General features: G+C 49.4%; 1 protein-coding gene across 1 annotated transcript; it reads left to right on the top strand.

Moving 5' to 3' along the window:
- The first annotated feature begins 5,221 nt into the window (after positions 1-5,221).
- On the top strand, positions 5,222-12,749 carry Fadd (Fas associated via death domain). The gene is made up of 2 exons (XM_051193487.1): positions 5,222-5,557; positions 7,281-12,749. Exons 1-2 carry the CDS (start codon positions 5,233-5,235, stop codon positions 7,619-7,621), a joined length of 666 nt encoding a protein of 221 aa, XP_051049444.1. The 5' UTR covers positions 5,222-5,232; the 3' UTR covers positions 7,622-12,749.
- Positions 12,750-13,274: the final 525 nt, after the last annotated feature.

Raw genomic sequence — 13,274 nt, 5'->3', positions numbered from 1 at the left:
AACCAAAACTCCTTCAAACATTCAAAACACCAGTGAAGCAGTCAGCCCCCTTAGCTATAGTCACAAGCTTAGCCGGAGTCTACACACCACCTGGCCCTGGAAGCTCCCCAGAGCAGCAGCAGCCTCTGGGACTCCCTGCCCTTGACACTCCCACACACACCCGGTAGAAAACTGCAGTTCCTAGGTGACTCAAGAGTCACACACCTTTAATCCCAGAACTCGGGAGGCAGAGGCAAGTGGACCTGTGTGGATGCAAGGTCATCCAGACTTACATAGTGAGACCCTGTCTAAAAAAAGAAAACACCTAACTGTCTAAAGCCCTGGAACACTTCCCATGTGGAGGGTTCAAGAGCACCTATCCTGAGTCAGAACTGCAGCCCGCCCCCCTTCTCATGGCCCAGAGAGAGGACTTACCTGGAGTTAGAATTGCAGGATCCTTCCTCTGAAGCCCTGTCACCTGAGGGTGACAGGTGAGGGTCTAGCATCTCACTTCATGAGGTCTCCTAACAGAGCCCCCTGCAGAACTGAAGAAGCACTTGCAGGGACAGAGGGGACATGCCCTTCCCTCTGGATGCCCCTAAAGAGGTTGCCAGGTGCTGATAGATGATGAATCCCACAATCATATAGTCCCACATGGAAAACAAAAGATGCCGGCAGCTTCATAAACGGGTGAGGCTGTCCCGAGTTACTGCACAGGGTTACAAGCAGTGAGTGCCCAGACACATGAAGGGCTGGAGGGAGGTTGGACAGGAGGAGCATGAGCAAAGGCCCTGAGGTGGTAGTGTGCCTGATGAGTTCTGAGGTGGAGTGGTAAGGAGGTGGCAAGATAACAGGTAGGACTCTCTGGCTTCATGGAGGCTGATCATGGTGGCCTGAGCTGCACATCAGTGGGGTTTGGTTGACACTAGGGATTCATTCAGTATTCGAGGGGAAACTATTGAATGGAACACTAAAGAGAGGGTTGCAGGCAGGCATACAATAAACTTGGCATGAGATGAATGGAGAATGGTTAATATGGCCACAAAAGCCTGGGACTTGTTGGCAAAATGCCAGACAGCCAGGGGTGTTATTTTAGGTGAGGTTGTAGCTGCCAAAAAAGCTGTAATTACCCAGAAAACCGGCTGGAAGACCATCTCTTTGAACCAGAACCGGGTACCTAGCATTGGACATCTACCATTGCAGAGGCTTCATGGATGGAGCAGGACAAGGAGGGTCCTGGGTCTGCAACTTCTTTCTGTTTATTTGTTTGTTAAGATTTTCTTTTATTTTTAATTGTATGTATGTGAACGTGTCTGAATGTGGACATGTGCACCTTAGTGCAGGTAACCTCAGAGGCCAGAAGGCATCTGGTCACCTGGAGTTGGAGTTATGAGTTATTGTGAGCCTCCTGGTGGGTGCGGGTGCTGTGTATTGATCTCAGGTCCTCTGGAAGAGCAGCAAGTAGTCCTAACTGCTGAGCCATCTCTCCAGCCTCAAGTTCTGAAACTTGTACTAGGTACACAGTGAGTGATGTCAGGCCATGGGGATGGTGTTTGTGAACCCTGCTGCTTCTAAAGGTGGGGCCTGTTGTGAGTATAAGGCAGCTGCAGTTGATCCACTCCACAGGCTCATTTCTTGCTCATTTTTTTAAAAAATTTTCTACATAAAAGCTAGGAAAATCTGCATTTAAATGTGTAGATTTGTCCAGGCCTGGTTGTTTGTGCCTGTAATCCCAGCACTCGGGTGGGAGATGCTAAATCTCTGAAACAGAGCACTGGGGTTAATCTGAAATCTCTGTCCCTTCGTACCCAACCAGCCTCCCTTTGTGCTGACTGCTGACTGCTGACCTCTTTCTGTTGGTGGCTGCTGCCCTCTGGTGGCAATGTGGGGATCTGCACTCCAGGGAGCATTAACCTAGATCCTGGGTGCAAATGATGCTGCTGATGCTGCTGCAAACATGTCCTGAAACTCTGTGAGGCATAAGTACCAAAGGGACCCTATGAAATGAACTCCATGTTGGTCCAGATTCCCCCCAGCCAGGTCTGCAAGACCCAAGGCATAATTGTGCCACCAGTGTTGATTTGGGCCTCTTCCTCTTCAGGGCTCTTTAGTTCCAACCCCTTGAATGTTCAGGCCCAGATAGGTCCTCTGAGGCAAGCCAGGTAGATCTCCCAACCTAGGGCGTCATCTTCACTGCATCTATAGAGTCTTTCCCTCAGCATGCCTTCGTGGCCTCTGTCCAGGGGCTAGGACAATGCCTGGGTGACATGGGTCTGGGATTAAGATTTTTAAGTATCTAAATCAGGTGGTGGTGCATGCCTTTAATCCCAGCACTCAGGAAGCAGAAGGAGGAGGATCTCTGAGTTTGAGGCAAGCCTGGTCTACAGAGATAGTGTCGGGACAGCCAAGGCTATGCAAAGAAACCCTATTTCCAAAAATAAACAAACAAAAAAATACAGGCCCTAGGAGGAGGTTTCTACTATGTTGTTCTTTCCCTGCAGTGGAGACAAGACCATCTTTAAACACACATACCGGGTGTTGGTGGTACATGCCTTTAATCCCACTCAGAAGGCAGAGGCAGCCAGATCTCTGTGAGTTTGAAGCCAGCCTTGTCTACAGAGTGAGTTCCAGGACAGGCTTCAAAGTAATACAGAGAAACCCTGTCTTTAAAAACCAAAATAAATAAATTAAAAATTAAAAAAATGATGAACTTTTATTGCAGGTCCTTATGAAGAAACTGAAAAATGGTGCACAAAACATGGAGGTGTTTACAGCACACACATCTAACAGGACATTGACACTCAGAACAAAAAATAAGATGGTTCTGGTGGCGCACACCAGCAACCCCAGCGCTTGGATGGTAGTGGCAGGAGAATCTGAACTTTAAGGTCATACTAAGTTACACGAGGGTGGGGGGCAGTAAACAACAAACACCATGCCAGTGGCTCTCCAGGGATTGGGACTACTGAGGCAACTAGCTTTCAGGACTGGGAACCTCTCCCTTCATCTGCAGGATGCAGACAGCCATCACTAGACTCCCAGCCCTCACTTACACCAGCCCAATAAACCCCCTTCTGTTGCTTCTGCTCCTATGAATCAATTCCTGCCTAGTAAAAATGTGTACACTTCTGTGCTCACATGAGTCAGTGCCCCACAGAAGCCAGCAGAGGGCCTCTGATCCCCTGGAGATAGAATTACAGACAATTGTGAGTAGCCAAGCATGGGTGTTGGCAACCAGACCCAAGTCCTCTGGAAGAGCAAATAAGAGGTCTTAACCCCTGAGCCACCTTTGCAGCTCTCATTTGTCTCTCTATACAACCTCTGGAGTCTACCTGGGGTACATAGTGAGACAACAAACACAGAATTGCACACTTTAAAGGAGTGAATTACAAATCAATTTAAAGGCCAGGGTGGTGGTGGTAGTGGTGGTGGTAGGACACGCCTTTAATCCCAGCATTTAGGAGGCATGTGGATCTCTGTGAGTTTGAGGCCAGTCTGGTCTACAGAGCTAGTATCAGGACAGGTAGGGCTGTTACACAGAGAAACCCTGTCTCAAATAAATAAATAAATAAATAAATAAATAAATAAATAAATAAAACCAATTTAAAGAAATGCAAGACCACTCTGCTGGGTATGCTGTGCACAGCTGGGTCTCACTGAACCTGCAGCTCAGCCACTCAGCAACGGTAATTGGTCATGAGCACCAGGAGTCCACCTGTTTCTGATAGAGTTGGGGTTATAGATGGACACCGCCTTTTCTGGATTTTTATGTGGGCATCAGGATTTTAACTCAGGTCCTCATGCTTGTAAAACAGGCAGTTTGCCTACTGAAGCTCTCAAACAAGCCTCTACTTTATTTTTAACTCATGCATAGTAATTGCGCACAGCTGTGGGGAACATATTGTATTGTTAGTGAAAGCTCGGGGAGGTGGTCTCACATGCCTTCTTCTAAGCCCAGAACTCAGGAGGCAGAGGCAGGCAGATCTCTTTGATTTTGAGGCCAGCCTGGTCTGCAGAGTGATAACAATATTCCTCTCTTTTGCTGACTTTAATATACACATTACTGGGCCCATGAAATGGCTCAACAGTTAAGAGCACTTTGTTGCTCTTGTGGAGGACCTGGACCCATGCAGCTGCTCACAACTAACTGTAACTCCAGTTGTAGGGTGGCATTTCTCAACCTGTGGGTAGCGACCCATTTGGATCCATTGGTCCTTTCACTGGAGTCACCTAGGACCATCAAAAAACACAGATATTTACATTACGATTCATAACAGTATCAAAATTACAGTCATGGAGTAGCAACGAAAATAATAGTGCGGGGGCGGGGTGTCACCACAACACGAGGAACTGTATTAAAGGGTCACAGCATTAGGAAGGTTGAGAACCATTGGTCTAGAGACTCCACATCCTCTTCTGGCCTCCGTGGGCACTGCACCCGTGAGGGGCACTTAAACTACAAATGCTCAGGCAAAGAGCAAAAACAAATCTTTCTTAATATTTTAAAAAATGTTTTATATGTATGGGTATTTCGCCCGCGTAGCATATGTGTGCCTGCCAGAAGAGGGTGTCAAAGCCGCGGGATCTGAAGTTACAGATAGTTGTGAGCCGTCATGTGTTTGCTGGGAGTTGAAAGAAAGAACAGCCAGCCAGGGCTCTTAAACTCTGAGCCATCTCTCCAGCCCATAAATCAATCTTTTTTAAATCGTGCTTGAACCTCATCTGGCTGCAGAGAGCATCCCTGCGGCCTGCAGCTGTTCTCCCGGACGGACACACACACACACACACACACACACACACACACACACACACACACACGGAGCTGCACAGCTCCGCAGTTGTAAACATGGAACCCCAAGCTCACACACACACACACACACACACACACACACACGCAGCTGTTCTCCCGGACACACACACACACACACACACACACACACACGGAGCTGCACAGCTCCGCAGTTGTAAACATGGAACCCCAAGCTCACACACACACACACACACACACACGGAGCTGCACAGCTCCTCAGTTGTAAACACGGAACCCCAAGCTCCCACCCAGACTCTGGTGCAGACGGGAGAACCAATGCGCGCAAGCGCTGAAGCCATTGCGGCTCAGGTGTTGAAACTACTAAGACACCAAGACAGCCGCTGCCAGTCCGGGCGGAAGCTGATACATCCACCCTCGAGGCGCATGCGTGGGGTTTGGAATTCTCGCGAGATACTGGGCGGGAAAGCCCGCGGTGATTTCCTATGTGGAATCCCTCAGAAGCTGCCCGGCACGTCACTGTCATGGACTCCTTCCTGGTCCTGCTGCACTCGCTGTCCAGCAGCCTGTCGAGCAGCGATCTGATGGAGCTAAAGTTCCTGTGCCGTGAGCGCGTGGGCAAACGAAAGCTGGAGCGCGTGCAGAGTGGCCTGGACCTGTTCACAGTGCTGCTGGAGCAGAACGATCTGGATCGCACACGCACCGGGCTGTTGCGTGAGCTGCTGGCCTCGCTGCGCAGACACGACCTCCTGCAACGCCTAGACGCCTTCGAAGCTGGGACGGCGGCTTCGGCCGCGCCGGGGGAGGCAGGTGGGCTGGGGGTGTGGGATGGGGTGAAGAGAGGAGGCCAGGGGGAAATGGGCGGGGAAACCTGGCCACTACCCTAGCCTTAGGGTCCCCTTTTCGAGCTGCTACTCGGAAGGGCTCTCCGGCACGCCCACTTTTCCAGAAGGGCGAGCGGGAACTAGGGAGTTCTTTTGTGCATCTTACTTGCAGTGCGGGTTGAACCCAGCACCAAGATTAACTCACCTGTAGTGCTTGGCTCCCCACTCTCCGGGTAAATTGAAAACTCGGCTAAGAAATGGATGTGGCTAAAGCACCCTAACCCCAGTGAGGGTAGAGTTGAAGAGAGTAGGTAAGCTAAGGTCAAGTGTGCTTGCTGCTCGTCACTATTTCGTAGTGGGAGTGTCTCTGTCCAAGCAATGTGCTTCCTAGCCAAAGGAGAACTGTGCTGCCGCTGAACTTCTCGGTCCAGAGTGCACAGTGCTTGGTTATCCGCTGGTACTTCCGTTTTGTAGTAGAGAGAAGGCACTAGGCCTACCCATAATGCACAGTGGATAGCAGCTACAACTGAGCCACATCAGCCTGGCCTTGGGGTGTGGATACAGGTTAAGCATCTGTTAGGCTCTTCCTCGTTTGTGACAAATACCCAAGAAGCCATTTAAAGGGGCAAAGATTTGTTTAGCTCCAGGTTGGTTGGCTCCGCTGCTCTTGGTCTGCAGTGAGGCAGAAATGAAAGCAGCTGAGGGCATGGTGGAGCAAAGCTGATTACCTCATGGTGGCCAGGAAGCAGGGTGACAGGAAGGAGCTTGGGACAAAACACACTCCCCCAACAGTACAGCCGTTACACTGCCTCTGAGTAGGCCTGCCTCTGAAGGTTTCCACCACCTCCCAGTAACACCGTTGAATCAGTAATCAATGCACTAACTCACCGGTGAGCTCAGAGCTGTCATGATCCACTCTCCTTTCCATGATTGGCTCCACCATTGAGGGACTAATCCTTACTTATAGGAGCCCTTGGATCTGTAAAGGTCTCCATCCGTCTGTAGTCAAAATCTCTGAAATCTAAAATGCAGACAAAATCAGACCCTCAAGTACTGACACCACATGCTGCACAGTTTGTTTCATACACAGAACTATTTGAGACATAGATTGTTTCTTCTGCCAGGGTAATAAATATATATATATATATATATATGTATATATAAAGAAAATAGGTGTCTATTCACATCTCCGAGGCATTTAAGTGTTTGGTATCATGGCAGGAAGCCAGCAAAGGGTTCTTAGCCACTGCCCAGGGTTCCTTGGACCACTTAGTCATTCATCTCCTTTCACCTTGCCTGTGCCTGGCAGGGACTCCATAATGTAGCAAGGATAACCCTTCCATGGTCCCCAGTCAAACCAGCAAATGTCATAGTGTAAAATGAAGTGAATGAGGTTTTGGGGGACTTTGGCTAGTCCATTATTGAGTGTGTGAAGATGGCCCTAATTTTTTTTCCCCTATGACTCCCCAGCCTCTCCTTGGTTTCTGGTCTTTTAAGCTGTGCCTCACTGTGACCCATTCTGAGGGAGTAGGACTGGGTCAATGTAGGTCTCTTGAAATAGCTCCAGGGCTGCTAAGTGTCTCCACCTGCACAGCACCTACCTGCCTGGCTTTACTGGTGTTGACTTTGAAATGCACAGGTCCACATTTGGCAGTCCATGGGAAGACTTCCCTGAACTCCGTAAGACATGCCGCTCTTTTCCCTCTTAGATCTGCGGGTGGCCTTTGACATCGTGTGTGACAATGTGGGGAGAGACTGGAAGAGACTGGCCCGTCAGCTGAAATTGTCTGATGCGAAAATTGATGGGATTGAGGAGAGGTACCCCCGAAGCCTGAGTGAGCAGGTAAGGGAGGCTCTGAGAGTCTGGAAGTTTGCCGAGAGGGAGAAAGCCACGGTGGATGGACTGGTGAAGGCACTGCGGGCCTGCCGGCTGAACCTGGTGGCTGACCTGGTGGAAGAAGCACCTCAGGCCCAGGGACCTGTGAGTGACAGTGAGGATGTGTCCCCAGTGCTATGGAACTCAACTGTGTCTTCCTCAGAAGCACTGTGACAAGCCTGGCGTCGCTCCTGTCAGGAGTCACTGTGGACTTGATACACACCGTGATGCATCCCCAAGTGCCTTCTGTGCCCAGCACCGTGAAGACTTTGTTGGTCCAGGCCGGAGCCGGCTCACAAGCTTGGGCCAACTCCTGAAGTAAAGCTGTATGTATAGAACCTCTGCTCCCTGAGCTTTGGGGACACAGGGAGCTTCCCCTTCATGTTCTCCACTGTTGCTCCTTCCCTTGAGAGAAGTCCCTGGTCCTGCAAGGAGGAAGTCAGAGCTAATGACACATGTGCTGAAAGCCTGAGAGCCCTTCTGTTGTTCAGAGCACTGGGCTGCCTCACAGCTAGCCATGAGGACATCTGTCCCATTTCCTTGGAGGCCATCAGAGAGCAGCTCCTGACCCCCCAGACAAGTGGTACTTACTTGCAGGAGCCTGGCACATCAGCTCCTGTGAGAACCGATTCTAAAATTCACTACAAAATTCAGCAATCACCAAAATTGCTGCCTCTGGGAAGGACTGTGGTGTAAAGGGCAGCTCCTGGGCTTCACCGTGGCCTTTAAGCAAGTGCCTAGATGCTGTGGCTCACTCTGAAATCCTAGCACTTGAGAGTTGAGAATCACACTCCATGGCAGCGTGAATGAGGACTACAAATGAGACCTTCTCACAAAAACAAAAGCAAGTGTCTTTACCTGGAAACACCCTTGTCACCCAAAATTTCCACTATGTTAAGGACCTTCAGAAGTCCAACAGGCTGACTTTACAGCCCTATGTGCTAATTGTGAATGGGGTGGTGGGATTTCCTGTCTGGTTTGCTTCACACCAGCAGGGGGCCCTATCTGCCACACTGGGTAGCCAAATAACCATTCCTTGTCCCAACTTTCTAACCTTTGGCTGGGTAACCTTTGATCATAACACTCAGGGAGGCCGAGAGTGGTGGGTATCTGATCTATGAGTTTGAGGACAGCCTGGTCTACATAGCAAACTACAGACCAGCTGAGACTATGTGGAAAGACACTATCTCAGAAATTCATGTCTAGAGTTGAGGCTCCTAGACACAGGGCTTACCTGACAAAGTGGAGAGCTTCACCTTACTGTCCTAAACCTAGTATTTGCTTCACAAGGGACCAGCCTGGGCCTGTGCTCAAACATCAATCAACCATTTCTTGGCACTGAGGTCCTGTGCCCTCATTTCCCTTTTTCTGCTCTCCCCAACCCACCCCCCATTATTGTTGGTCCCTTCACTACTGCATTCCTTTGGCTGCACCCCCGCCCCCCCCCCCCAGCCTCTAGCCTACTGTACTTTTCAGCCTAGCACCTATCCATCTTTCTGTTCTGCCTTGCTCAAACTCTTGGTCACCAAGGCCTCTCCTGACCAATCTGGGGACTCATCCTGTTTACTCTGACCCTGTGTCCCACCTGCCTGCAGCCACTACCCTTTTATCTTGACTCCCTAGAATATGTGTAGGCCTGTCCAAGGTCTCTGGTGGGTGTTTGCCATGGTCCTCTCCAACCCCAACCCCCCCCCCCATTTTGAGGCTTTTTGGTTTGTTTTGAGGCAGGGTGTCATGTAACCCAAGTATAACTTAGATTGGCCTCAAGCTCACAGAGTAACTGAAGTGACCTTGAAATCCTTCCCGACCATCCTGCCTCTGCTTCTCAAGTGCTGTGATTACCAGTGTGTCAGCCTTACAAGTCCTTAGGGCCCATACTCTAGGCAGCCTGGGAAACCCTCCTGAGACTTGCTGATGCCCTTTAAGTGTCCTGTGGCAAGTCACAGGTTGATGGACTTGGGTGTCACTTTTTTTTTTTTTTTTTAAACAACTCAGGAGTACAGAGCTCAGTTCAGATGTGAGCAGGCCTGTGTCCTTTGAGGTTTAAGAGAATGTTCCCTGGCTTTTTGAGCCTTCTCATTGTGTCACTTGTTGCATTCCCCTCCCCTCTTCAAATGACAGTTTAGTATTGGGTCTTGGTTGCTGCTGCTACAGGACTTGTGGGCCACCAGAGGAATTTATCCCTATGTACAGAGTCCCTTCAGCCATTGTGGGGAATTAAAACATGAGTATCATCAGGGTTCATACCCCCACAAATCTCTGCATCGCCCCAGCTTGTGCCCAGTCTTGCCCTGAACACCTCTGCATAATCCCACCCCCTGTTAACGGCCAGTCAGAGCCCTGCACTCACAGATGACTCTGTCCACCTTGCCTGCCCTTCACTCCTCAGCTGCTAGCAGGACCTTGGCTCTTGCCCATCCCCCACCAAGGGTTAGAACCACAGACCCGCCTGTTCCTAGAAGCCAGCCACCCTGCATATTTTTAGCTTCCTATTTTTGAATTCTACAATCATTTCTGAGTCATCCAGCTGACTGCCTTCTGGTCACAAGGTCCCTGTGGGAACTATGTTTCAAACGAGACGGTGGAACATGATGTGATGGAATGTGTGATGTAGCCACCATGGACCATGGCCTTCCAGTAGCTGATGCAGAGGCAGTACTAGTTTGCTAGAAGATGTGGGCTAGGAAGCCCATGGAATCTTGAGTGCTAAGTGGAGGCTGGCCTGAGGGATATTTGCCTGCCACAAGACTCATCAAGGCTCCACTGAGCTAAAGTCAAGTGACACAGCCTTGAGTTTGTTTTGGTACGCCCAGAACAGGACAGCATAGTGGGCATGTGCATGGAGGTCCCCAGCAAAACCAAAATGGACTGCAGAGATGATGTATATAGTCCCTGTCCATCAAAATAAGGTGGACATGCTGCTCATACCTGGTATCCCAACACTGAAGCAGGAGGATTGCTGAAATTTTAAGACCAACCTGAACTAAATAGATCTCATCTCAAAAAGCCACATGTAGTATGGTGTATACACCTATAATCCCAACATTTGGGAGGCTGAGTGAAAGGATCAGTTCCAGGTATGGTCTCTCCCTGAGTCCAAGTCCAGTCTAAGTTGCATGAGACCCTGTTTGAAAAAACCACCAACCTCACTGCCAAAATTACCCCACACTGCATATTTGGGTAGGTACAGACTCCTATAGAGTGTAGAAGACAACAGTCCCTGCGCTCAGTGGTGACTGCAGCAGGCTTTTCATTTATTGGTGGTCATGCGGTCTGGGAGATTTCAGTCCAGTTTTTTATATGGCAGAGTTCCACTGTTAGTGAAAGCCTGGGACAGTGGCACTTTTTCCCATGGGTCTCCTGGCCGGAAGCAATAGGACACAGCTAGTGTCCTCCATATAAGGTCATCAGTCATCACACATTCACCACATTCCTCTCCCTCACCTGCTCACAGCTAAAACCCAGCTCATACACCCAACAGCAGCTGAAACTGCCACCAACTTGACCATCAACTCCAGGCTAATCTTGTTTTTGTGTCCTTGAGGGACCAATTCAGACCCATCCCAGCAGCTTCTGAGTAAAATCTTTGCTTCATGGGAGTTTGCACAGACACATTGAAAGACCCAAGTGTGCCCTGGTTTCCCACCAGGTTGGAAAAGCACATGCAAAGATTCTGAGGTTTCTTTTCTCTGGAAGGTCAACTTTGGCAGGGATAGTTATCCTCTGGGGACAAGTGTGTTGGTGTTATGCCCATCCATGGTTCCCCTATAGCCCTGGCCTAGGACAAAGATGCTCCCCACTTGCCATATTACCTCAGCATCCCCCCCCCAAGGGGGAGTGAAACTCCCCAAACAAATCAGTGGCTGCTTGTACACACTCATGCTGCAACAGGCCCCCAGACAACACAGCTGAGGCCTGGTTTATGTGGTGCTGGGACTGGAACCAGGGGCTTTGTGCATGCTAGGCAAGCACTTTACTGAGCTATACCGAAGCCTGCATTGGGGAAGCATGCTGAGACCATGCCAACTCCCAGGGACCACTGTACATAAGCCATACTCCTGCCCCTAAGAGGCCTTGCTCCAGGCACAACTGCTTTAGACAACCTGTTAGGCCCAAGCCTGGATTCCTTCATTGACTGCAACCAACCCTTGGAATTCAGTGGGAAGTCGGTTACTGGAAACTGCTGTGATTACTACAGATACAATGTTCCATTTGAGTGCTACACCCTTGTGGTAACACCCTTTACTTCTTCCTGATATTGCAACAGTAGGCCCAATAAAAGGCTTTTCTCTACAAGCAGGAGCAGCCACTGCTCCACAGCAGCAATTTTAGCAGCAGGAGGCCAGGGCAAGAGACTGGTCACTACAGGTTCCTGGGAGCTGCCAGCTCTTGAAGATGCAGGTACCCAGAGTTTAGAAGCTGTAGAATAGCCACTGCTAATGCTGCTATTGCTGGCTGTCCCTGGGAGGTGTGTCCAACTTTCAGGCCATGGGGCACATGCTAAAGTTTGTTATTGGGTGTGTGGGCATTCCTACCATAATGTGCAGGTGGGGGCCGGCCAGGGAACAGTTTGGTGACATTAGTTTTACCATCTTTTTGTAGGTTCTGAGGATAGAACTCAGGTTGCCAGGTTTGAACAGCAAGTGCCTTTACCTGACAATTCATCTTACCTGCCTTAAGGAGGTTTCTTGGTTTTTGTATTTTTGTTGATGTTTGTTTGTTTGTTGATTTGATTATAATTCTGGAGTGAGTTTTGGAGATAACATCTTCTCTGGAGTCTAAAGGTTGGACACTGCCCCCTAAGCCATCAGTCTCAGCCTTTGAGGCCTGTAGTCATCCCTGTCTTGGAGGGGCATGAAGCTCTAAGCCTATCTCTTGTAGCACTGTCCCAGCCTTCACTTCCTGGTGGCTCTATACTACAGCATTCTGGCTGGTATATCTGGTGAGGACATTGTGCTTGTAACCTTCAAGTACCTCTCTAGCTTCAGGTTCAGCTGAAGGAGCAAGAGGAGACTCGGCCAGTGTGAAACAACTAGGGTGGCATATGTGGACAATGGTGGGAAGGGTGTTCAGTGACAGCAGCAGGGAGCAATCTGGGGAGCAATCCAGGCTTGGCACAGGAAGGATGCTGGGCTGGTGGTCTTGGGTTCTATAAGAAAGCAGACTGAGCAAGCCAGTAAGCAGTACCCTTCCATGGCCTCTGCATCAGGTTTCTGTCCTGTTTTGAGTTCCTGTCCTGACTTCCTCCAGTGATGGACTATGATGTGGAAGTGTAAGCCAAATAAACCCTTTTCCTCTTCAACTTGCTTTTGGTCATGTTTTGTCATTATAGCAATAGTAACTCTGACTAAGACAGAACCTGTCTCTAGAAACATTTTTTTATAAAAAAGCAAAGAGTAGCCAGGCAGTGTGGTGGTGTATGTCTTTAATCCCAGCACACAGGAGGCAGAGGTAGATGGATCTCTGAGCTCAAGGCCAGCCTGGTCTACTGTGGTGATATTTATTTGTAATATAACAAATAAAGCTTGCCTGAAAATCAGAGTGCAGAGCTAGCCACACTAGTTAGCTATAGATGCTAGACAATGGTGGCACACACCTTTAATCCCAGCACTCAAGAGTGACAGGCAGAGGCAGGCTGATCTCTGAGTTCAAGGCCACCCTGATCTACACAAGATTGATCCAGTCTAAAAGAGACAGATCCAGGTGGTGGTGGCTCACACTTTAATCCCAGTATTTAGGAGTCATGTGCTTTTAATCCCAGCACTAGGGAATTAGAAACAGTAGTGATATGGCTGGGTGGATAGAGGAATATGTGGTGAGAAGAGAC

The sequence above is a fragment of the Phodopus roborovskii genome, unplaced genomic scaffold (genome assembly GCF_943737965.1).
Source record: "Phodopus roborovskii unplaced genomic scaffold, PHOROB, whole genome shotgun sequence".
NCBI lineage: Eukaryota > Metazoa > Chordata > Mammalia > Rodentia > Cricetidae > Phodopus > Phodopus roborovskii.
Note: the sequence above shows the minus strand (reverse complement) of the source record. Positions and strands in the feature narration are given on the sequence as shown.